The sequence below is a fragment of the Thermobia domestica genome, chromosome 17 (assembly GCF_964235325.1).
Source record: "Thermobia domestica chromosome 17, izTheDome1.hap1.1, whole genome shotgun sequence".
Taxonomy (NCBI): domain Eukaryota; kingdom Metazoa; phylum Arthropoda; class Insecta; order Zygentoma; family Lepismatidae; genus Thermobia; species Thermobia domestica.
In genome coordinates, this window is record NC_137470.1 from 8,123,041 (window position 1) to 8,149,983 (window position 26,943).

At 34.9% G+C, this 26,943-nt stretch overlaps 1 protein-coding gene across 1 annotated transcript in view; it reads right to left on the reverse strand.

The window, feature by feature from the left end:
• The window catches only part of LOC145673793 (uncharacterized), a 32,743-nt gene that overhangs the window by 4,550 nt on the left and 1,250 nt on the right, over positions 1-26,943 (reverse strand). The window contains exons 2-4 of the mRNA XM_081743554.1: positions 20,956-21,168; positions 15,270-15,437; positions 3,236-3,517 (exon numbers count right to left, since the gene is read on the reverse strand). Of these exons, the coding sequence (XP_081599680.1) occupies positions 3,236-3,517; positions 15,270-15,437; positions 20,956-21,168 (663 nt within the window). The remainder of the gene's footprint in view (positions 1-3,235; positions 3,518-15,269; positions 15,438-20,955; positions 21,169-26,943) is intronic.

Below are 26,943 nucleotides of genomic sequence, written 5' to 3' on the forward strand. Positions count from 1 at the left end.
CGAACCCACGGGGAGGTCACCGGGTTCGAACCCCCGCCAAACTTTCGTAATTCAACATATATTTGTACATTTTTCAATAAAACTATACTTGTTTAACAAGGAAATGATTGATGTAGCATGAAAACTTAATCCTACCAGTTCATATGCACTCTTTCTCTTATAAAAGCAATCTAGTTCTATCATTGTTTTCCTGCAAATATTAATGGAAGTGTTTCACTATTACTTATCGTCTTTTCGGCTGCAGAATAATTCCCGTTCAATACAAACAGACGTAATAGCTTATAGTATTGAACCTCCCTAAATCTTAGACACCTCCCAACAATAAATTCTGGGTACGCTCCTGTACAAAAGTGTCACTATTCATCTCAGTAACTCCGAAAACTTTGACTTAGACACTATAATCGGTTGTTTCAGATAATTTTTAAGTGTAATATTCCTCCCAATCCCATTCCTCTCTGGCATGAAAGTGTGGAATGAATTTGAACTTAAAGATTTAAGCAGCATCATCAGTGTTGCAGTTCATCTCAGCGATCACAAAATATCGGCTGTTCTAGATTATTTTTGCATGTCACCGTTTCTCACCCACACCCTTGCTGCTTCTCATGCCAATGATGGGATGAAAACTTATGTTAGGCCAAAAGCTACTCATGTACAGTCAGCGACAAACGTTCTTTCCGTTTGATAAATTAGTTTCGTAAATCACTTCAGAATGGAAGCATAATTTGAGTACGATTTTTCGTAAAGAGAATGTAATTTTTTGTACGTTCTAATCATACCACCATTATTCCCAAAATAAATTTTACTAAACGAACTTTTGTGTCGCTGACTGTACAAAAAATCATCAAATTCGGTGCAGCGGTCTAGGAGAAGATGGTCGTCAAACATCCTTACATTTCATTTTTATTTATATGAAAAATGCCTCCTTCCCCACCTTAAAACGAAAATTTTCGAAAGTGTTGAACAATTGTTCCCTTATTTTAAATGAAGAGTTTATATGTGGAGTTTTTTTTCTTCTTAACATGACGAGCTGGTGAAATATTCAATTTTTCACATAAATGTTGGCCCCCGCTAGCACTTAGGATATGTATTTTAATCAATATGTATTTTAATCATGGTAAAAACCCAATTCGAGGTAGTTGGTAACTGTATCCAAAACTTCATTTTAGCCTTCAACCGTTTACCCGTGATTCAATCATAAACATGACCAGTTTCTCTTTTTTTCTGTATCCAAAACTTCATTTTAGCCTTCAACCGTTTACCCGTGATTCAATCATAAACATGACATATTTCTTTTTGATTCTGTATCCAAAACTTCATCATAGCCTTCAACCGTTTACCCGTGATTCAATCATAAACATGACCAGTTTCTCTTTTTTTCATATTAGACTAACTAAAATGCCCCGTCTTCGCATGGAGATAATATGTGTCATGAAAGTGCGTGAACCCCTTCCCCCTTAGGATATACATGTGAATGAAGGGGTAACAGTAAAAATGCGTAATGTTCTTTTTTTTTAAAAAAAAACGCTGAAACATGAGTTTATATGCCAAATTGCATGTTCCTAACTTGACGAGCCCGTGATGTACTTAAGTTTTACATAATTATGACCCCACTCTCCCTTAGGATATGCATTTTCGTAAATTTAATATAATGTAATTATTGGGAGGTATAAACTTGATAATCATGCCAAGTATCATTTTAATTATTCAATGGTACTTGAGTGATGCGATCAGACAGAAACTCACATTCACTTTCATTATATAGATATGAAAAAGGATAATTGTCACGCCAAGAATTGAAGAGGTTAGTGGAGAAGCCTGCTGTAGAGAGACTTGACTATTTGCGGGAAGTAATGACACTTGGCTGCTAGTTTTACTAAAATGATTTTACTCGGCTTTCTCGAAATTAATCAGTATAATTGATGAAAAGTATTCTCAATGGCGATAATACAAGGGCTGAATGAAAAGTAATGACAACATTGTTATAATTTGTTCCTTTAGCGTAACAATCCTTCAGCGTAATCGCCTCCCATCTCTTATCACCTGTCACACGTGTGGAAGGCCATGCGATTCGCATTCCACGTTAATCAATAGGTCCCATCTCATTTAGCCTCGCTCCTGAAAGGGACGTTAAACTTAAAATGAACTCAACTCAACGTGCAGAAGGAGTCATATACGGTCAGCGCGTCAGTCTTTGTCAATATCTCCCAAGACACGGACTACTCTTGTATCGAAGTGCTTCCCGCCAAGTGATTCCTTCATTTCGGCAATAAGGTCGTCACTAAGTCCGTAAAAATATTATTATGTACGGCGCCCACGTGTAACTTCAATCTTGATCCACGCACGTTGCCTTTCCGAAACATTTCCGGCGAGTACACTTTTGTCCTCTATTTTACAGCACTGCTGCTTTTGACTGAACAACAGACACTCCTTAATACTCGTCACACTTCAAAGCCTCACATTTCCTTATCAACTACGGAACACTTGTGATGCTGATACAACCTTCCAGGATTGCCAAGCATACGATAATTTATCGTGATATACAATCATTTAAGCTTTAATGCTTTACACGATAATGCGATAGTAGGTGAATATACGATGATTTTACAAAGTACATTTTTTTTTGCAGTTTTTGTATGTGAAAATAAATTGTAGATATGAATTAAGTAATTATAAAAGAGACACACTGAGGCTTTTAACAGTCATTCCCGCTAAAATAAATCAATAACGATTTGAGAGTTAGCCAATGGCAACCCTGCATCCTTCTTTAAATTCACGAGGGGTTGGAAATATTGTTCGTGTTCAGAATAATATTAATAACAATTTTTTAAAAAATTAAGGACAGTGACGCCAATTTGGAGTTCGAAATTCATTAAAAGTATTGTACTTAGTTCTGCAATTATCGCGTACGTAACGAATATACGAAAAATGTTTGTAATATACGATAATTTTAAAATCGGTATTTTTCTCTCTAAGGTTGGGAACTCTGCAGCCTTCTGACGTGGAAACAGTGCTGCCCAGGGGCGGATCTAGGACGAACTTCTGGAGGGAGGAGGGGGGTTATAATACTGCTACTTAAAGTTACTTTTAAGAGCTCCAAACTCTGGGATGGGTTTTAGTTATATATATAAAATAAGAAAGTTTCCTTTTCTGGGGGGAAATCGCCCCTATCTCCCCCCTGGATCCACCCCTGGTGCTGCCACAACTGTTTATTCAACCTATGTAAAATCGTACTTACCACAATTACGAGCATGATGGTTTCTCCATAGATGACGTGCTGGGCATACTTTTCTGCTAAGGACTGAAACATGCTGAGACATCCGAAACGATAAACAGCTGTTCCAAATCTGCAGGATGGTGGATGCACCTGACGTACCATGGCCATAACGAATTTCATAAGATCCTTAACGTCGTAACCAGATTTCTCCCATTCGTGCAGTGTTGCATATTCCTCTACGTTATCTATGCCGATGTTCACGAAACGGTAATCATCTGGGGAGAAGGTGCCACAGCAATGGTTCTGCAAAAGTTAATAAATACAAACATGTAAACAACCAGTTTGAGAGATTCATTTCGGAACACAAACAGCATTTAAGGGGAGGGGGTGAGCGCAACAGTGGTCTAACCCACAATTTTAAAATTGGAGAAAAATCAAGTTAAACATAAATACATGTGCTTATTTGTACAATATACCGAAAGCAAGCACAAGTGGTTGAATGTGTCATACATTGTACATACATACATTGTACAAAAACCACATGTGTTTAAGTTTAACTTGATTTTTCTCCAGTTTTAAAAATGTAGTTTAGACCACTGTTGCGCTCAGCACCTCATTTTATCCCCATTACACGTACAATCAATTAAGTAAGTAACAAACCAACATTTCCTAAAGTAAATAGGAAAATTATTAATTAATTATTCACGTATGTAAGACTAGAGAAAACATGGTAGTAGTCGGTTTGTCATTATTTAAAGTGGAACCATGAGGAGATGGTCCCTGATGTTTTTTATCAAGTGTCGAGGAAAAATGTAGTCCCTACTTTGGTATTGTGTTACCAGCCACGATTACTCCCTTTTACCCGATTAAGAAGACTACCACTAAAGATCCACCGAAAAAGTCTTGAACCATGAGTTGTGACAACGCCGCTGTGAGCTGTCAGAGATCGTCTCTTGCTGGTTCCTCTATAGTACTTGCCAAACTCCTACAAAAACGTATTCAGCACTGTAAAGGATATGTTTTGGATGGAATTTCGTGGTGCAAGTGACTTCTTTCAAATTTATAGAATAATTACAACATATGATACACCTTACTTAAAATAATATAGCTTGTTAATTTTGCATCTCAAAGCACACTTCAAATTCGCTGCTTATGTTGACACCCTTGATCCTTTGTTTATTTTCTAGGGTTAAATTTCAAAGTTGGTCGTCCGTTTTTAGAAAATTTTTTGAAAATTTATCGACAATAAATGGATAATTTGCTCATTTGTGTGCTTGATATTATGCAAGGAGAACGAAAGTTGTGTTCATATTTTCTTTATAAGTGGTTATAAACATGGAAGAATTTTGGCAAGCGGAAAGAGCTAATTGGTGAAAGGATATCACATGGTAAATACTTAATGAAAATTGAACTTATGTACGGATTCGTCCATAATGTAGCTAGTAACCACAGTATACAAAGTGAAGTGAAGTGAAGTATCTGAAGTCAATGCGTCAACTCATGACAAGGCACTATAGAAATACCCGAGAGATAAGATATTTGCAAAATTTACGTTAGTTTGGAACAAATATGCAAGCAATAAAAACATGTCGGGATAATGCCTACAACGCATTTAGTAACTTACACAATTCAACACGTAGGATAATTTTATAGAGTGTTTTGCGCTTTCATTGTTTAAGTGTATACCCACCTTCGCTGACGCGCCTTCTTTCTACGTACGCACCCTCTCGCTACCGCTCGAGCCCCTTGCTGCACTCCTGCTCTGATTCGGTTAGATAGCATTCGTGCTTTTTAGTGGACACCTAGCACAAGTTGATTATTGCCATTTGTACAATGCTTCTTATCGTGTACGTACCCTGCAGACCCCTTAAAGTGAATCTGTACATAATCTAACATAATATTAACAGAATTTAGCGAAATTGTAACTTTGTATTTAAAAAGAAGCTTTTGTCGAAAAAAAAAGCGGATTATCATTTTTGAAATAAATGTCATTTTCTATGTACAGGATGAGCGGAAAGTAACTCTTATCTTAAAATATGTATAAGTACAGTTGTTGAAAGTATATCCTTATATTTTCCGCACATATGTTCATTTGTATGGCATTAGCTTGTCCAGAGTTACAACTCAATGTATGCTCTAGCGTTTGCTATACATCTTCTTAATTTGATAGTCATATGTTAAATGAACTTTCCCAAAAACTCAGCAGGAGCACCGGTTATGACCTGAAGGACCTAATTTTAAAGTTATTTAAGAGTCTAAGGTTTACTGCAAGACACTTCTTCCTTGGCTTTACTCCATAAAAATAAACCGGAGGTCCAGACTTCCTGGCTCCGCCGATCTATACAACGCCCAAGAAAATACAGATTAAACCAATTTCTATCATTTAAGACAGTATTATCATTAGCTACTGAAATGCAAGATATCCACATCTTTTTACTTGGACTTCACAAACGCAAGTTGATCAGGCTCAGAACAAAACAATACGGGAGACGAGTAGTTTATGTTTGTTTTGTTATATATTCTATTAGGGCACTAATAAACAATTACAACCCCTACACTTTAGTTGCAAATATTTTCGCAGTTGCCAACTGAAAACCTATATATTCAGTCATTACAATGTCATTGACTAATTTTTTAATATTTTCTGTTTAACATAGTAATGTATTGTTTTGCTAAGAAGACAGATTATGTTCTTCAAGGCAATGCATTACTTTACCTTTTTCCAACGCTATTTCTTTCACGAATTATGTGCGTTTATTAGTACAGAGATAACTAAGAAGCAAATATTCAGATGGGGACAGAAAAAAAATATATATATTTCCTTCTTCGATTTTATTCACCATGTTGGGGTCGCGGTGGCTCAGTGGTAGAGCGTTCACCTCTGGTGCTTGGGGTCCCGGGTTCAAACCGTGCTCCCGCCAAGTGAACTTTGTGGTGGACAAACACCGTGTGTGTGGGTTTTCTAGGGGTTCTCCCGTTTCCTCCCACATTATTCGTTCCACCATTTCATTCATCTCTCATTATCACCGTCTCCTTTAGCCTAACCGGCAGAACCGTGGGACGTAAAACTCAAAAATTTCATTTCATTTTTTTATTCACCATGTCAAAATAAGTGCTCATGCAAAATTTTGAAACTCGACCGCCATTGGTTTGGCAGGAACATGTACTTAACACTTCTGTTCAACGTATGTGTGTGCAGACATGATATATTATTGGCAAGACATGTTATATGTCTTCAGGTAAGTCCCGATATTTGATTAACTTATTTTTAGTGAAATTTTTTTATGAACACTGTCATAAAGGGCTGTGGTGTGATAAAATAAAATATACAGGTACTATGAGAGTAAGTTGGGGCTGCCTCAGGTCCCTCGGTAACACGGCTGACTTAAACGCAAGAGAAAGGGGTTCAAACCTAAATCCAAGGTTAAGGATAAGTTACTGTAATGATTATTCTCAACATATGTAATCGTAAAATTAAGTGTATACTTTAAACAACTTACATGATGCACAATGATTGCAAGAGGCAATGATATTATATTATAAGAAAATACCATATTCATACAAATTAAAATTAAAAATCTTCAAATAAGCAAATAAATTTACTGATATTGCAGAAAGAACTGTGCAAGAATTTTGTTGTGAACATAAAGCACAAAGTGGCTAGCTTAAGTGTGTTGCTTGGTTGCTTTTGCACAAACACATTTGAAACAATTGTTTTAGAGGTTAGAAATTTTAACTTCCATCTCAATGTTTTAATTGCTTATTTTTTGATAATGGCAAGTGAGAAATACTTATTTTGTTTTGTTTCTATCAAAGTAAAAATCTTGTGGGTCAGGGACAAATATTTTTTTCCCGTAAAATTTATTTTGGGAATAGCGGTGGGATGGCTGGAACGTACATCAGTGGTATGGCTGGAACGTTCAGAAGATTATATTCATTTCAATTTACTGAAAACTGTACTGAAATTGTCTTTCCATCACTGAAAAAAAAATACAGAAACTACTTTTAGACACAATAGGACACTGTACACATTACCGACACTCTTTGAACACCTCCACATGACACATATTTACCGCTTTTAGATACTGTGTTGTCCAAATATATCCCAGTATGTACAAAATGAGCACAATGTATGTCATCACTTTGTTTTCGAACTTTTTACCGAGAAGAAGTGTTTTAGATATGTTGTACTAGGTACTGTTTTTAGAGAACTACCTCTTTTGGACACGTGAAGCACTATTTCACCAATTTTTCCCTCAACATCTGTACCAAAAGTGTTTCAATGATGTTTTACAGTGATGCTGAAGTTATGACTGTACAACCTATACATTGTTTGAATTAAAGTTAAGCGTGTTTTTTTTTTAATGACTAATTAGCTTTCTAATGTATATACAGGGTGTTTCAAAACAACACCGACAACGTTTGGGAGGTGATTCCCGACACCAAGTTAAGACAAAAAGTATAGACCAACCTGGGTGCACAAATGCTTCCTTTCAGAGTTATAAGCTGCCGAAAACCTGAAAAAAATGAACTTTAAAGGTCCATAGCTCCAATACTATGGGACCTACCGTAGTCAGGTCAAGACTTTATTTAGGAACAAGTATGTGCCCTATCCAAATATTCATGTTTCAGAATTCTTCTGTACTTTCGCAACAATTTTTATAGAAGTAGTTGGTGAGTACTTCAAATTATGTGCCCGTAGCCAAAGGGCCTCAATAAAAATTGTTGCGTGAGTACCTTCGATTCTGAAACATGTATTTTTGGATAGTGCACATATTAGTTCCTAAATGAAGTCTTGACCCGACTACGGTAGGTCCCATAGTTTCAGAGCTATGGACCTTTAGGGTTATTTTTTTCATATTTCCAGCAGCCTATAATTCCGAAAGGAAGCATTTGTGAACCCATATACTCGTCTATACTTTTCGTCTTATCATGGTGACAGGAATCACTAGGGATGCGCACGAGACGAGTCGAGACAGGATTTTCCTGACAAAATTCGAGTCGAGACACGGCTCTTCCAATAGAGAAATATACAGTTTTCGAGCCGAGACATCACTTTTACAGTACATTTTCGAGACAAGACAGCCACAAATCTTGTCTCGTGCGCATCCCTAGGAATCACCTCCCAAACGTTGTCGGTGTTGTTTTGAAACAACCTGTATTTATATAAAGAACTCAAGTTATAAGCTAATACAAAAATGAAACTAACAATTATATTGGAAAATTCTCGAAAGTTTGCTCTCTTACTTTCTTGTTTCTGGAAGTATTAAAACTAAACTTAGACAAGAACAATTAATTGCAAATCATATGAGGTTGTAAATTGCTTTTCTGCTGTCAACAGAGGTTGAGTTGTGTAGATGTTTGTCTAGCAAGCCTACGATTTTACTAAAAGAGGAATATCTTATCATGGGTAGGAATGTTAAATACATTTTTCTGCCATAGCAATGGAGGTCGAGTACCGAAAATTTGCATGAGCACTCATTTAGATATGCTGGATGAAGTCAAGGAAGAAAGCATTGTATTCTATCCCATTAGAGCATTTGCTTGTAAATTCTATTGGCTGTAATAATTCATTTTGAAATTTGGAGGGAGTCACTCGGATTAACACCATAAATGTACACATGTATTAAATTTGCTGTAAGTGGTATAGAAATGTTTCGTTGATTTCTTCGAGAACATTTTACTGTTTCAAAACTGGCATCTGATCACTATTCCCATTTTCCTCTGAATATTTCACTACTAGGGCCAGGGTTCTAAAAACCTAAAAATACTCAAGAAAATGTGCATTAGAAATTAATAATTTACACTTAAGAAACAGATTATTCGTTCACTTGCTTACAATGTTTACTGTACGCAGATACTTAGTACATTAGGAAACTTTTCGGACCTTATGCAGAGTCCATTTTAACATTGTATTAAAAGCTTCACTAACCCATGATGCTAACTTTTGTATTTACTAACACGTAGGTAAAGTTAACAACAATTTGTAATTAAAATGGCCAACCTCGAGTTTTTCGCTGGGTTGTCCAAACACTTTAGGAGAAATCAAGTGAGTCCTATTCTTTCTTATATTGCTTTCTCCTATTGTACTTGCACAACCCTGCGGGAAAGTCGAGGTTGACCTTCCTTTGATTTAAATCATTGTTAACTTGACTTACGTGTTACTAAATACGGAAGTTAGCATAACACGTTAGTCAAAATCTTAATGCAATGTTAAAAACGACTCTCCATAAAGTCCTTCATCTTTAAGTTTGAATAAGAAAAAATAATGTTAACAGGGTGTGACTTATCCGAATAGGTGCCTCTGCTTGGTAAAGCAATGATAAAAGACGTTACCTCAAATGTGCTCTTACTTCATTAATTTTTCCTTAACTATTCACTTGTGTTCATCATATCATCCAAATTATTTTCTCTGCAATTTATAGTTTGTTGTTACAGTCATGGTTGATTTTTCCCACTTTGTTACACTAACAATCTGTATTAATGCATGATCTCGATATTTAGCGAAGACAAAATTTATTATTTCCGTTCTCCTGGTCATATGTCTTCATGACTTACCAGGTTTTCATTCCGGAGAGCAACATTAGTTTAGAAATAATAAACACTTCTGACCAGAGTATATACACTTGTTTATTAAAAACTAAATTACAGTGTAACGGTTTCGACAACTTAACGTTGTCTTCATCAGACACTAACTCTGTCTGATCAGACACTCTCTAACCAAGCAGAGTTAGTGTCTGATGAAGACAACGTTAAGTTGTCAAAACCGTTACACTGCAATTTAGTTTTTAATAAACAAGTGTATATACTCTGGTCAGAAGTGTTTATTATTTCTTTAGTGAGTTCCAGAGTCGTGATGGATAGACTAACATTATTTTTTCCTTGAGATGGGCTTGATTTCCTTTCAATTGTTACAGCAACAAGTCGATACTCTGCAAATTGTGTTAAATTGAGAGTTTTACGATCACACGGAACAAGAAAGTGGATTTACTTAACACGAAGGTTTAAGCATATACTATTGCAGACAGTTTTGTGGATACACAGACATGCAAAGGATCATGTGTCAACTAGTAATAATACAGAAGTTACTCTGGGAAGGTGATCTTTACCAGATAATTTTAATTCTTTTTAAATTAACATTTCTTCTTCTGCTTTGCTTCCTAATGGCGAGATTTTTCTGAAACAATCACTTGTTTCAACTCATCCTACAAAAATAAAAAGCTTTGAGTAACATATACAAAAGGCAATTTGTATCTCCTTAATAGCTTCGGTGTGTGTGTTTTTAAATAAAATTATGTGAATTTCTGATCAATATGCTATGATATATTACGATATTTTTTCCGGATAATTAAAACGCGCCGTTATTTGACAAAGGACAAAACAGTCATGGTATCACTGAAAGTAGAGCAATTTTGTACTGTAAGATTCACTGAAGAATTTAAGTACTGTAAGGAGATGCCGCAATCGACATAACCAAGGTCAGATGAGTATAAGGAAGAAGAGATTCTGCTAGTGCACTTTTTTGATTTGTGTTTAGCGTTTCGTTCAGCAGAGAGACTAAACAAGACGCGGACCTACAACTTAACATGGAATCCGAACCACATGAGCTCTCGCCGGGAAAAGAACCCGGATCTCCAACGCCAAAGGCGCGTAGGACACGAGACCACTGTTTTCACTGGTGGAGAAACAACATAGTAAAATATGTTTAAGAACAGTAGCATTTATGTTCAGCTAAAAAGTAAACGACCTCAATTATTACATTGTCTTGTAACCATTTAAGAGTAGATCCATTGTGATCATAGTGCCATGAAAGCAAATGATGATCTGGCAATCGATTTTTTTTTCAGTTCAAAATGGTGCTAAATCGAAGGACAATCTCCAGTAACAAACAATGTACTAGAATCTCCTGAACTGTTTGGAGGAAAGGATATGTTCATGTATATTGTGCTGATGGAAAGTAAAACATTTATATTTCATTAAGATCCCCAAACGAAAGGTAAATCGCTGAAATGGTGATGGACTTCTTTGCCTAAGCACAAGAAGAAACCAGGCGCACTTCGATTACCAAGATTATGGTGACATCCTATTTTGGAATATGTGTTGTCACTCTAATTTTCTTAAGAAAAAGCAACGAATATTTCAAGATGCAGTCTGATTTTTAAAACAATCATTAAGGACCTATCCAATGCAGGTTACCAAATAGTCCACTTAGTTGCATAAAGACAAGATATGTCCTAGGGATTTCATAGTCTATTGAGAAATAGTGTATTGCAAGTCTAAATTTGCCTTCTCAAATAATTCCTTATTTATTTTTTTGAAGAGTCAATTTTTGTGGTAAATATTTCAACGATACAAAGATAGATAAATAATTTTATAAAATGGTAGTTCAAACGTCAAATACAAGAACTTTTAAACACGAATTTAAGTAGTGCATTCAAAGGCGATGGACATGTATAGAGAATTATGGACATAACTTTCAGTATGTTTGGGTTATTGATGTAATTTCAGAACACTAGCAAAAGTCCTATGTTGAAAAGCTTTTTAAAGGAAGAAGTATTAGTTTCGTGATTTACCTTGTACAATTTATGATTAAAGTTCAAGAACAGTGCTAATGAAAGTAAATGTGAGAAAACTCCCACAATTCAATTTTGGCATCTACTCTGTATTTACAAAAACGGTAAAGATAAACATTCTTAACCATACCTGTAAACACAATATGGGAAATACTATTAACCCTCGCACTACCTAGATATTTTTTGCAACGCGGACTACCATGGGGGGTTATTTAGTGCCAACCTGTTAACCTCCTCGGTCCTAACGTCCCCTACAAGGAACATGAAATATCTGTTTTTTTGAAGAAGTCTAGTGAGTAATGATTGGAGTTTGCAAGATTGACTTCCGTCTCTACATGTTGTTGATAGATGTCAGTACGTAATGTAATGTATTTTTTTGCGCCAAAAGTTTTTGCTTCGCTTCTCAAATATGTTGGACATATGTCGTAATCAAAAAGAATGGAACTTCGGCGAGCAGATGTAGGTAAGTACATTTATTTTTAGTAAGAGTTGTTCCTTGAACACTGGAGGTAAGTTTAATTAATCATAAAAAATGGGGAAGACGTATGTAAAAGAATACGTCATTTGTACTTTCGTGGATAGTACAGTAAACCTGTACACTTGGATGTCCTCTACAGGAGGGGACATGGGGTTACTCGTAACCCACCGTAAGCACTAAAATTTTGGAGTCATTTCACGATCATTTTGGGTCTATATTAAATATATGTATAGGAAAATTAGAAATTTGTGACATTTTTTCCCAGGACTGAGGAGGTTAAGATTAAATATATCTTTCAAAAGAAACTAGTTAGAAACTCTCACAAAAATCTACAGGGAGTGAAGTAAGTATGACATGGGATAAGATTAACAGCTATTAATTATGCTGCCATCTAGGAGTGGCAATTCTAAATGTCAGTCACATCTCCTACCAACGGAAGGCGGGGTATTTTGTGCCCATCAACTTAAAATAGCAGATTTATGAAATACAGTAACGTTGAATTTGCATCACTGTAAGGTATATGATTTAGCTAAACATGTTGAGCAACAACATATATATCGTTTCTTTAAAATAGTAATATATATATATATATATTACAATTTTAAAGAAACGATTAGAAGAGTAGGAATGCGCACGAGACAAGATTTGTGGCTGTCTCGTCTTGAAAATGTGCTGTAAAAGTGATGTCTCGACTCGTCTCGTGCGCATCCCTATAGAAGAGTAATTACAAAAAAAAAAAAAAAAAAAAAAAAAAAAAACAACAACACTGTAGTGGGCACGAATTACTCCCTCCGTTATTAGTGCGAGGGTTAATGAATCGTTACAAGAAAACTAAATTAGCATTATGTTAGTTAACTGCTATAATACCAAGGAGTGCTGTCATGTTCAAAAAACCCACTTCCTTTTTAAAGCTCAGGATTCTTATCTTTATATAGAAGAAAATCAAAGATTACTGACCGTGTTTGGCTGTTTACAGTTGTGAATCTTGGTTGAAACGAAAGCACTTAATTGTGTTATGTTGTGACAATACAACTATTTAAAGAGAGGTATTATTTTTAAGAAAAGAACGAATATTACACAAATAATTTACGCTGAAGATTTATGATATAAACCTTGATATCGTAGTGCATTTATAGAATTTTGAGTCATTGAAGGTGCTAGTTACACGATATAACCATAACTAATATATAATTCATATTACGTGATTATAAGATGCAGCCATCTTTGTATACATTTATTTCAGGTGCTTGCAAACTGTAACTACCATCCAGCAGCTCAACCGGGGGAGTCCAGCGGATCCGGACCCACCAAAAATTCCTAACTCAAGATACATTTGTACACTTTCTCAATAGAACTCTACCTGTTTAACAGGGAAATGATTGATATAGCATGAACATTTCATTTTACACTTCATCTATACTGTTTCTCTTATAAAAACAATTTAGTTCTATCACATTTTTCTGAAAATATAGGTGAAAGTATTTTATAATTACTTATTGCCTTTACGGGTGCAGAAAAATACAAGTTCAATACTACATACATGTAGTGGCTTGTAGCATTGAACCCTCAAACAAAAATTTCTGAGTGCTCTTCTGCTACCATCTATGTGTAATCTATTTCACATGATTATAAGGTGTAACCATAATGTATATAAAATCCACTTCAGGGTGTTGTAAGGCGTAACCACCTCTCACAGACAACCCATTTCAGAAGGATGTATAGTGGAACCACCGCCTCTCAATTAGGTGAAGGGACGAAGGGCAAAAACCGGTAAAAAATGTTAAAAGAAAAAAACTTACTCCACCCACACTTCTTAATTACAGCTACGGTAGAGCATGGCGGTGGTATTTTTTTCTCGTCTATCAATTTAATTCTTAGCATAAGCAAGGATCTGTCCATCTCTGATGTTGTACGGTTTCAGAGATATGCAGGGTTGAGCACAAGACAGTACAAACAGTGGTATTATTGTATTTTTAACAACCGGTTCTGAGAGAGAGAGAGAGAGATCGTAGATGGATAGGTAGATAGCTAGATATAACGCTCTTAGGAATAAACTATACGAGGTAGACAAAAGCAAAGCTTTTATTGAATACTAGAAATGACAAGTAGGGACCTATACACCATCCTAATACAAAGTGGTGTTACGAAATTAGATAGCAATGCGACTATCTTGGAAACGAATTATCCAAGATAGTTGCTTGTCAAAAAGTATTGAAAAGACCTTAATCCAGCAATGGATTGACAATTGTTGGTAATGGTATATATGTCTTTCAAATATAAGTAACCCTCAGCACTACACTCATGTGAACCTAGTTCTCATTGTTGATATCTGAGCATATGAGACTAAGAAATAAACGCTTATACCTTGTTCAGAGATATCTTACGCTTAACTCTGTAGCTGTAAGAATTTCTAAACACGAAGACAGTTAAACTAAAATTTACTGTTCCTGGATATAACTGGGTAAAATTTACTGTTATGTCTGAGTATAACAAACGGTTCTGCGAACTCGAAATATTTTAACCGGTTCTAGCAAACCGATGTGAACCAGCTGAATAGCGCCACTGACGTACACACCACAGAATATGGAAGTAGGAAGGGTACAAACCATTGGTGAGGCTGAGAGACACATTCATAGGCTGGGAAAAATGAAAAAGTTCACCAGCTTACCATAGTCGTGGTCAATGGGGGCAGATGCAATAATGACAACTAATGCCAACTGCAACCTTTAATAACTGCAAGTGATAAATTCTGCAACTGATAAATTCCTGTATGCGTGCGATATGATGTACACATCACTATAAACTTTTTGTTTCGTGTCTTTGAAAGGAATCCCTGTTCAAATTTGGACATTCCTTAGCGTTTCACCTCGTATATGCATTATGCTTATATTAATTTTTGCATACCCTATAAGAAGTAAAAGCGTACCACAGGCTGCATAAGACTGTAACTAACTAATGTTAGTAAACATAAAAGCTTCTCTAGTAGTTATTTTTAAGTTTTTACCTTAGTCTGCACAGTATCAAGCAACATGATCATTCCAGGGTCTTCCAGTCCTCCTAAGATGTTGGTTCTTTGCAACTCCAAGTTATGGTCCAAAGTTACCAAGAAATACAGTCCAAGGGTAGCAACCAACATATGCGTCAAGAGTTCAAAGATCAGGTGTATGAATTGCTAGAAAATAGAAGTAATATGATTTTTTCTAAATACGTAGATGTTTACCATATGAAGTACAGTTCACTTTTCACATTCAGGAACTAAAAATTAATGAAAGATGTGACATTATGAACTTGTGATCCACTCAAGAATATAATATTTCTATTTGAGGATGGCCAAACATGATATCACATTTTCTGACTATTTTCTGAGTTCAGCGCCGGTAGTTGGTGACACCTAAGATGTATATGCCGTAAATTGTTGATAATAGCTTGATTTAAAAATCTCTAATTCTCTATTTAGCAACATACATCCACCCATCCACCTACCCACATACACACGGGACAAGAATAAATGACAAAAATTGCGTTAGAATTAGCCTAAGGGTCTTCACTACAGCGAAATTAAACTACCGCTAATTTTAGGGTTTATCTGTAATATCTTCAAAACAAATAAAAATATTCGAAAAGCAGAAACGTAGTGAACTAGACAATACGATTTTGCATATGATATCTTTAACACAATTCACCTATCTGCTTTTGATATGCCACTATTTACAGAACCCGCAAAAATGCTAAATCTATCTACAGTTTCAAATCAAAAGCCGATAGATGAGTTCTTGCCGATAGATCACATGCAAAATCGTATTTAGTTCACTACATTTCTGCTTTTCGAATATTCTTATTTGTTTTGAAGATATTATAGAAAAACTCTAAAATTAGCGGTAGTTTAATTTCGCTGTAGTGAGGACCCTTAATGGCAATTGTTTATTTTTGTCCCGTACTTTATATATCGTCGTCTGATATTCAACACCACGTATCTCCAATTTTGGGGAATTTGATATTTTAATACCATTAGAATCAGTATAGAACGGAATACAATCTGGTTAAGTAGTACACCGTTAAGTACGTAGTATTCCGTCAAAGTAATACCCCGTATAATGAGTCTGAAGCTAGTTTCTAAATATTTTTTTTGTCTCTCCTGAAAAATTGGTGAAATGTTACTTACGCGGTATTGAATCTAAGACGACGTGTGTGTGTGTGTGACATTTTCAGCAGTACATTAAAAGTATTTTAAATCTTAGATCTTTCGGTTTTGTAATTTAATTTAAAAGGATGTAATCTGCTCTCCTGTAAAAATATACTGTACATATCATGTTTCCCCATTCTCGAATAGATTGTTTCTAGTACTTTGCATTAAAATTAATTATTTCTTCAAACTATACCTGGTTCAATCACCGATTTGAAAATACTTGTTAATCTAAAAAAAAAAGATCACCAATATAGTAATTACAGAATTTGAATGAAGCTTTAACGCATCATAACAATAAATACAACTTTTATATAGCTACAATTATAAACATTGTTCATATATTAGGAATTTGATTCTGGTGTATGAAAGCATGTTTGAATTAAGGTACAATTATATTTTTTTTAAAATACTGTCTATTGAAAAATACTACTTTACTTATGAAGTTTTGTCTATGAATATACTGACTTCTGTAAATTAGAGATGACGGTTACTATAAGGCTACAAAAGTTGTTCTCTACTTGATGAGTTCTCTCAGGCTTCGTGACACAACAAATTTCACTATAGCAACGTTGCTGATTGGACAATCGAGCCATATTAATTCTGCTCGTATTTGTTTCTAAAGCAAATGATTTATTTATAAGAAATATTCTAACAAATTTACAGCTTCATAGTAAGGTGTGTTCCATAGTAATGTAAGATACGTGAAATTTAGAGATAAATTTAGAACAAGTCTGCCTACAAATATCTTCAGTGGTAGAGGGCTTAGTGGAGTCTCTGGTTCTATACCCGTTCAGGCAAGTTTGTGTGGGTTTCCTCAGGATACTCCCTCTCCCTTCCACATTCTCATTCCATCATTTCTTAAATCATCATTCACTTACCTTAATCATCGTCTCCCTTATCCTAAAGTCATAATCGTGGGACGTTAAACTGAAAGATTTTATCTCCTACAAGTGTGCCATTAAAATGTTAGAGGGTTGAGAAAATTATTTGAAAATTAATTTAAATTTTTGAACAAGTTAACAACTAACATTGTATATTTAAAAAAAAATCACAAATAAAACGCATTTGAATCAAAGTTGCAGTGGAGGATATTATTGGATCAAAAGATCCAATATATTTCAAACAAAAGTTTTTTGTAGACCTTATATCTGGAGAAAAACATACACTGTAGCCAAACCCAAATTATCACTTAGCTTAGTATGATGTGATTATTCCGTAGAAAATACGAAAACTCGATTTAGGGTCCGTTCCAAAATTTTGTTACACCTGATCCGAAAACGAATTTATTTGTTGTTATTTTAATGTACCTTACTTAGAGTTAATTTTCTTTCGTTTCTGTCCTTTGCTCTTAGCTATTAATGAAAAATATTTCTTAATTCCATGCTTTCTTTGCTCTTTGCTAGATACATATTCATCTATATTGTATCACTGCGCAAAATTAGTACATTCAAACTGTTGAGTGTTGGAAACTACATACTATTCAGAAATAAGTAAAACAATGAATCCTTACCTTCTCACGTTTCCAATCTAAAAAATTACAAAACGTACACGAAAACACTTCTTTCCTGTGCTAGGTTTTCACACAAGGGGAAACTTATATTCATGAAATATGAACATTTAGCTGAACATGCACTCTTACTGCCTTAGAAAGTGTTTCTTAAGGCAGGTGTTATATTATTAAGTGCAAATTTACTTTAGAAGGGCTTGAGTATAACTAGAGTGTGCGCACATATCGCATAAAAACTGCAGTGCACAAAACATGATCTAACTTATAAAGACAAATCAACTTGTGCTAGGTTTCCACTGAAAAGCACGAATGCTATCTAACCGAGTAAGGGCAGAAGCGCAGCAGACGAGTCAGAGACGGTGGGTATATGTACAAAGGAGGATAATGGAAAAATATTCTACGGCATAAAAATACATGCCTTGCGTGTGACACAGTTTTGAGACAATTTTATGGTTGCTTTGTGCACTGCCTTCACATAGTACTTCACTTCATCATGTCTTTCTTATGTAGTGACACCTGCAAAGGAGCACATTTTCAATATTGTATTTATGCCTTACTATGCATGTTAGAGGTAAGACCTTGCTATATTTTGATTACTTGTACAATCCTATTGTGAAATCAAGTACAATTTTTCCAGTGGATTTTACCAAATATATGCCCCACAAAATAGGATAGCACCCAAAATTTTGCCCCATTTCAACACATTTGGTTTAGATGCAACTCCCCTCTTATTAGTTTCAGCCCTACATTTCTCTATTATCCTCCATTACTGCAGCATACACGTCCTAGGTTAATTAATAATAACGTGGATTTGAAACAATGCCATATTATATTCTTTTGCCTGTTTAGCTAATATTGCATCAATACGGGAACTCATATAGTCTAGAATTTCATTTTGATTTTCTTTATAATTAATCATCCTACACTGATAACCTTTATTACCTTTCTTCTTACTCTCATGCTGACGTTTCATCTGATTTAGTTCATTTCACCGTAAATTTTGTGTTTTGGAGCCACCATCTGAGGCAGTTAAACCACTTTATCTACAATATTCGTCAGATCTTTGGATGGAAGTCATTTGTTTAGCAAGAATATGAACTATATTTCTGTGAAGTCCTTTGGTTCTTCAGTTATTTGCCAGCAAAGTTACTTTGGTTTCGACTTTCCAAGTAACCAAAATGCTCAGCGTTCCTTGGAGGCTGAATTTATTTTTTGTGCTTAAAACAACTTACGGACATAAGAATTTTATGGTAGTCAAAACCGTTGATTTCAACTAACAAATTTTCACTCTTTAATTCAACTACAATTTATGGTTACTAATTTGGTTGAATTCAACCAATCAATATTTACCGTATGACCATTAAGTTGAAAACTGGTTGTCAACTTGGTTGCTTCTCTGGTGAAAATTGGTTAGTTGAAAACTACTGTGGAACAGCAGACATCATTGATATATTAGCACCGTTGGAAAATGATCACCTCCAAAAAATAACTGTTGGCCAACACTCGTTTGGTTCCTTGTATTATGAGTATATATCGAAAGTAATTTTCAGACGTCATCCGATGTTGACAAAAGTACCCATGGAAGTAGATCAAGAATTACTTAATGCAGATGTGAGATATTATCCTGTACAGACTATTGAGTCAAAGATTATTATTGTTACTATTAAATATTATGCCTTCTGACAGATCCTAGGATTAATAATTTTCTTCTTTGGTTTGGGCTAGCAAATGTTTCTCCCACGTTTACCCGATCTTCGGCTTCCTCTTTCAACTCCCAATATCTTCTATTCTTCAAATCATCGATCAGTGGTGTTCTTCTTCTTCCTATTCCTCGCTTCCCTTCTATCTTTCCTTCTATGGCGGAATGAAGAAGACAATTTCTTCGTAAAATGTGTCCAATCCAACTGACCTTTCTACGAAGAATGCTGGCTAAAATCGTCCTCTTCTCTCCTATCCGTTTTAAAACATATTCGTTTGTTATTCTCTCTGTCCATTTTATATTCTCCATTTTTCTCCAACACCAGATTTCGAAGCTCTCTAAATAATTTTTCTCTAACTTCCGTAATGTCCAAGTTTCTGAACCATACAGTCCAATGCTCCATATTTAGTACTAGACCAATTTATTCTTCCATAGTCCAATATTAAGCATGCTAGTTAACAGTAATCTTTTCTTATTGAACGCTTCTTTGCCTATGGCAATTCTTGACCTGGTCTCTTTGGTTTAGTAAGTGTTTCTCGTCCAATACTATTTGATTTTCTATTTTTCGGTGTCTCCCAGGTTATGGACCATCTAATTTTGGGTTTTGGATTTACTCAATTTTTTGGAATAAAAAATATCAGTTGCTATTTAGAACAAAGGTACAGAGAATACGTAAGAATAACTCGTCAAGTGTTAATAAAGAGTGTAACGTAATTGAGTAAAGATTTGCTAAAATGAATGAGAGTCATTAGTTTGCTTTTCAACCCGGTACGACGTACACGTATACAGCCCCTTATAGTGCTTCTAGAAGCGGTTTGACGTACATGTATAAGTCCCGTGTAGTACTAAGGAAATTATCCATATTCTCCCATATGTTGTTTTCGCACATGAACGAAAACACATGACACTAAAGAGTAGACAACAATGTGCTGCCATCTGTTGGTTTTCCAAATTGCACTACACAAAGTTGGACTTCTAAACTATCAAGAACACAAAACAGAATGAGTACTTTTTTAAGCGTAACATTTATAATAATAATTATTATTTTGTTATTGTAGCATGAATGTCATTGTTTATACATTTTTGTGCAGTGTATAGTTTCTTTAACAAGTCCTGAAAATTTCATTGTAATAAAACAAAGGTTTTTAAGATACAGTACATTCCATTTTGTGACATTAGGCGAAAATCGCTGTTTTGGTGATTTAAAATTACCGTCTTTCGCAGTTACTGGTGGGTTCTAAATTCAAGCTCGAAGGGTTAAAACAACTTCATTTTAATTTATTCTAAATTCTACTTACGTTGAGCAACGACCCATCTTTATTTCTGTTGATGTACGCTTTTGCACCAAAGTCAATGAGGCACTTGGTACACGACCATGCGTAAGTCATGGTTGCCCATGCATACACCATAATCAGTAAAAATGGAAACAGCTGACCGGACAGCATTATGAACTGAATTCCACGTGTGGCAGCCATTTCGACGCCGAAAATAAAATAAGTGAATCCAAAGGTCTGAAACAAAATGAAATTGTAATTAGATTATACAGAGCAAAATAGAATAGACATCAATTTCGACACGAAATAAAGTATACTACACTCTAAAATGTTCAATAAAGCTAACAACAGAGTCTACGATGGGTTAGTGGTACTGTTCACTCTCTTGTATTAGACGTTTCTGGTTTGATTCCAGGTCATAACATTTTCATGATGAGATACCATGATTCTTCGTTCCCTTTCGTATTCTCAGGGGGTCGCAGTGGCTCAGTGGTAGAGCATTCACCTCTGGTGCATGGGATCCTTGGTTCGATCCCAACTCGCACCAAGTAAGCTTCGTGTGTGGGAGTTTTCTCGTGGTTCTCCCGTTTCCTTCCACTTTCTTCATTCCACCATTTCGTTAATTTTTCATCATTACTATATCCTTTTGCCTAGCTGGCACAAATGTGGGACGTAAAACAAATATTTTATTTCATTTTTCTTTTGCATTCTCATTCCACCAACCGTGTCAAAATAATTGACTTCCATTAATCAACCGTCACATTTACTCTATAGGGCATAGCAGTAAGGTATAAAATAAAATAAAATTTTTCAGTCCCACTGTTATGCCCTTTAGACTAAGGGAGACGATGATTAAGGCAAGCGAATTATAAAGAAAGATTTGGTGAAATGGGAGTGTGGGAGGAAACGGAAGTATCTCGAGAAAATCTACAGACACGAGGTTGTCTACCACAAACTATCTTGGTCAGGGATTGAACCTGGGACCCCACGCACCAGAGATTTCCATTAATTAACGGTCACCTTTAGCCTCCAGGGCAGAACAGTGAAATGTAAAATAACGGTTTAATTTCGTTTCAAATATAATAAAAAATGTTAATATTGTGCTGGACATGCTTTTACACTCATTGCCATCTATTCTAGCTAGGATTGTGGACGAGAAAATGGCATCTTGTCTCGAAAATGTGTTGTCAAACAGATGTGTCGACAAAAGTATGTATTTCTAGTGAAAAAACTCTCCCTTGTATCGAATCATGTCAAGAAATTTCTGTTTCACCTTCTTTTCTGCTCAACCATATTTAAAATCTTTAACGTCATTCATTATGTCCCTTGCACTCAAAAAAATCTGTTATCCAGACAGCGATATATTGTACAAATATACGGTATCCATATGTTTACTATGGAAATCTGTATGGAATATACGTTATCCATATGCTACATATGTACTGCCTGTTTTCAGCTGAGATGTTACATCATACCACTGCAGGATGTTTGATTCTAATGTCTTTCGAATATTACATACATATACGTATGTTACATACGTATATATATGTTATATGTATCCATCTGTATGTGAGATCCTGACCGCTTATACATTTGTTTGTTTCATATGAAAAGTATGTATAGAAGGAACAATTATAAGGAAAGTGTTGTAAAACATACTTTTGCAGTCATACGTTTGATCCAAAATGTTACATATAGTTGTAAGTTCAAAAACTACAAGATTTACGCATGCAACCTACGTTTCTAAGTACTCCACATACATTGGTTTGTCTGTGTAGGTTAAAGGAGACGGGTAATTAATGAAAGTGAATGATTAGAAAATAATTCTTAGAATGAAAATGTGGAAGGAAACGAGAGAATCTCGATAAAATCCGTATGGATAAAAACAATTTTTGAATAAAGTTTGAATTGCACATATTATTAAATGATCAACTACAGGTAAAAAAATTATAACCTAAAAGTGTTAAGTCTGAACCTAGATAACTATTGTTTCACATTCGTATAAAAAAAAAACACACACACACAAAACAGATAAACTCATCACTATTCGCAAATCATTACTTTCTAAACAAAACAACTGAATACTTCTGTTGTAATTGCTATAACTTTTTTTCTTCTCAATCGAAACCTGTAATAAAAAAAGACGTTAATAAGTCATGAAACAATACAATATTTGGCTCATTTTTGTATTTAACTGCTACTGAGTAACACTAACTCTTAATGAATATAATGTAAGATGTTAATAACTAGCAGTACAAATACAAGCAGCTATTTTTGTTTGGGTAAAACTTTACCATATTGTCTTTGATTTCAACCCCAACCAACGATCTTTAAAACCCTCTTATTTGAAGCCCTTTTCCCACTCTTCTATGCTAGTTACTGGTTAATTTTTCAAATGCATACAAAAAATGAAATGAAATTTTTGAGTTTTACGTCCCACGGTTATGCCGGTTAGGCTAAAGGAGACGGTGATTATGAGAAATGAATGAAATGGTGGAATGAAGAAAGTGGGAGGAAACGGGAGAACCCCTAGAAAACCCACGCACACGGTGTTTGTCCGCCACAAAGTTCACTTGGCGGGGGCTTCAAATGCATACAATGTGACGAGAAGATATCTGAACTTTGGTTAAACGCTACCAAATTATGTGGTAAGGTTTAGATTTCCGAATAAGGCAAGTATGGAAAGGATTACACAATCTCGAACTTGCTCCTGGCATTGGAGACTGTTGATAGTTAAATATTAAGTATTACTCAAAATATATGTACATTTGTAGTTGTATATTCTTTATATATATTTTAGTGCTATATGAAGAACACAATTCATAAATATAAAAAACAAACTAGAAAAGTGTACTTTAAATGTGTACTTTGTGTACTTTAAATAAGGCTAGTGATTGCTTATAATGTACTTTTTTCACTAACGGAGACCTTGGATTGATTCCCGATGGGAGCTCTTGCTGTTCGTATCTCATGTTAATCTTTAGATGTCTTATATAGCCTCGGTTCTAAAAGAAACCTCTCAGTTTAACGTCCCACGATTATGCCCATCAGCATAAGGAAGACGGACGATTAAGCAAAGTGAATGATGATGGATGAATTGGCGAAATGAGAATGTGGAAGGAAACGGGAGTATCCCAAGGTAACCCAGGACACGATGTTGTCCACCACAAGTAAACTTCGCCGGGGATCGAACTATTGACTCCACGCTCTAGCACTGAGGTAATTATTCTACCACGTAACCACAGTGGCCCTCTCCCTACTGTAATTGGAAATAAAAATGAAATAAAATATTTCAGTTTAACCTCCGACGGTTATACCCTTTAGCCTAAGGGAGACGGATGATTAAGGCAAGTGAATGATAATGGAAGAATTAGTGGGATGAGGATGTGGGAAGAAACGGGGATACCCTGAGAAAGCTCACGAACACGATGGTGTCCGCCACAAACTTACTTCACTGGATATCGAACCAAGAACCCCATGCATTAGCAGTAAATGCTCTACCACTGAGCCAGAGTGTTATTTCGTTCAACTAAATGTAATATAACAAATAATGTGGCTCGTTCAGTGTACAGTCAGTGACAAAAGTTCTTTCAGTTTTGTATAACTTATTTTAGGAATAATGATGGTATGAGTGGAAGATACAGAAAATTACATGATTTTTAATTTACTGAAAACTGTACTCAAATTGTTCTTCCATTCTAAAGTTATTTAAGAAACTAATTTCATCAATTGGATAGAACTTTTGTCGCTGACTGTACAAGGGAATCATGTCCCTGTTATTTTGGAGTTATTTCAACTTTAAGATCTCTAACAGAAGCTCCTTTCAAAGCATAAAAGATAGATGTCCAGATGCTGTAAATAACTGTTACGTGAAAAAAGCACGGTTAACTTTTGTATTCACTTAAGCTTATCGTAGAAGGTGTCTCTTTTACTTACTACTTTGGTAACTGGATATGATTCCCTTGTACACTGAACGCTCCAAATTCCTCCCATCTTTGCCCAATATTATAATTAAGTCCCCTAAAAATTTTAAGAGTTTATGATAGTATTAGACCAAATCTCTCTAATCACATGACTATTGTTTTATTGTTAGTATCTTAATGAAACGCTTAATGACGGTATATTTCATTATCACTTCCATTTTAATTGGTAGCTTTGTCACTGTACAGCGCCAATCTTTTCGATTTACAAAATAAAATATTTTTTGCCGGTTTTCTCGAAAACAAAGCATTAGGATTCACGTTCACTCATATCATTTTGTGAGCTTCCTTGCAGTTAAAGGTTAGCATGAGCGCCTCACGCGTGGGAGACCCTGGTTCGATTCTCGATGGAAGTTCATGTGGTTCAGATCTCACGTTAATCTGAAAGTCCAAGTCTCATATAGCTTCGCTGCTAAAATACATACAAAATCAAGCCAAACCAAACCAATTCAAATCAAGTGAAATCAAATCAAATTAAATTAAATCAAGTCAAACCAAATCAAGCGAAATGAAACCAAACCAATTCAAACCAATCCAAACCAAGTCAAGTGAAATCAAATCAAATCAAACTAAACCAAACTAAACCAAACAAATCCATACCAAAATAAATTAAACTTAAACAAACCAAACCAAACTAAGCTAACCTAAACTAAACTAATCTAAATCAAATCAAATCAAATAAAGTATAACCAAACTTCCAATCAAATGAAGTGAAACCAAATCAAAATAAACTAAACGAAATCAAATCAAACCAACTCCAAAGTAAAAATCAATCAAAAGTAAACCAAATCAAATGAAACTAAACCAAATCAAACTAAACTAAACCAAATGAAACCACATTAAATCAAATGAAACGAAACCAAATCATATAATTTTGTGTAATTGAATGAGATCTATTAATTGCTGTAAGCCTCAAATTTAGACATTTTCCCACTAAACTCTAATAACACGTATTGTGCAATTTTGTGTATTATCAAGTATTGTAATCTAATCATCAAACCAATAATAAATACAAATCATTAAACTAATACAATTAATCATCAATAAATACTGTTAATCAGCAACTCGATATTGTAAATATTGCGTTATAACTTTATAACAATAAACACATTTGATCAGAACTTGGAAGTAAAAACCATATTAATGAATTTTGTGGTCCGTTGTGTTCTCAAACATAAATCAGCAGAACTACGTAATAAAGATGCATTTTAATATTCTATGTGTTTAACTGGTTTAGTGTAATCTCTCTTATAACAAAATGGAAATTGTTTTCAAGTACGGTCCCCCAATAAAAAAATATACCTTTTTTGTGTCAAAGAAACAGACAAATTTGAGTAAGGTGTTAATTGACATGTAGAGACAGTAATTGGCTGTGATATGTTAAAAGCTATACTTGTCAGTTACGCTATATCAAAGTGGTTTACAGAAGTACATATATGTGGAACGGCATGGCACTGGTACTGTACCGTTAGACATTGCAGTTGTAGCCTCACGTGCTGGATTTCTTATCATTGAAATGTTTTCAGCAGATTAATGCCGACTTTTTAAGAAGATGGCAATCTTTACAGTTTTTTTTTTTTACAAAGTTTAGTAACTAAATTTGAATTTATGTAACTCATCTGAACTGAACATATTTTCTAAAATAATATAATAGAATTAATTTCTTCTTTAATCAAAATATGTTAATAGATATTATAGTGATGTCGTGGTACCTTTACTTTTATGTATATACAAAGTTATTTCAAAACTGGTCCCCACCTTTCATAAAACTCCATCTTCTATCAACAGCACGAAGAAAAATTAATATTTTGTGTCTTGAAATTAAGATTTCAATTGGCCACAAAAGAATCTTCTAAGCGTCATTTCATTAAACACAAAGAAGATAACGTATGTGGCGCACGTAAAAACGTAGGTTTCATATAAAATCCTGTAGTTTTTGGACTTAACGTAAGATTCTATGTAACATCGTGAAGCATACTTATAACTGAAAACGTGTTTTAGAATACCATCCGTATAAGTGTTTATATACACG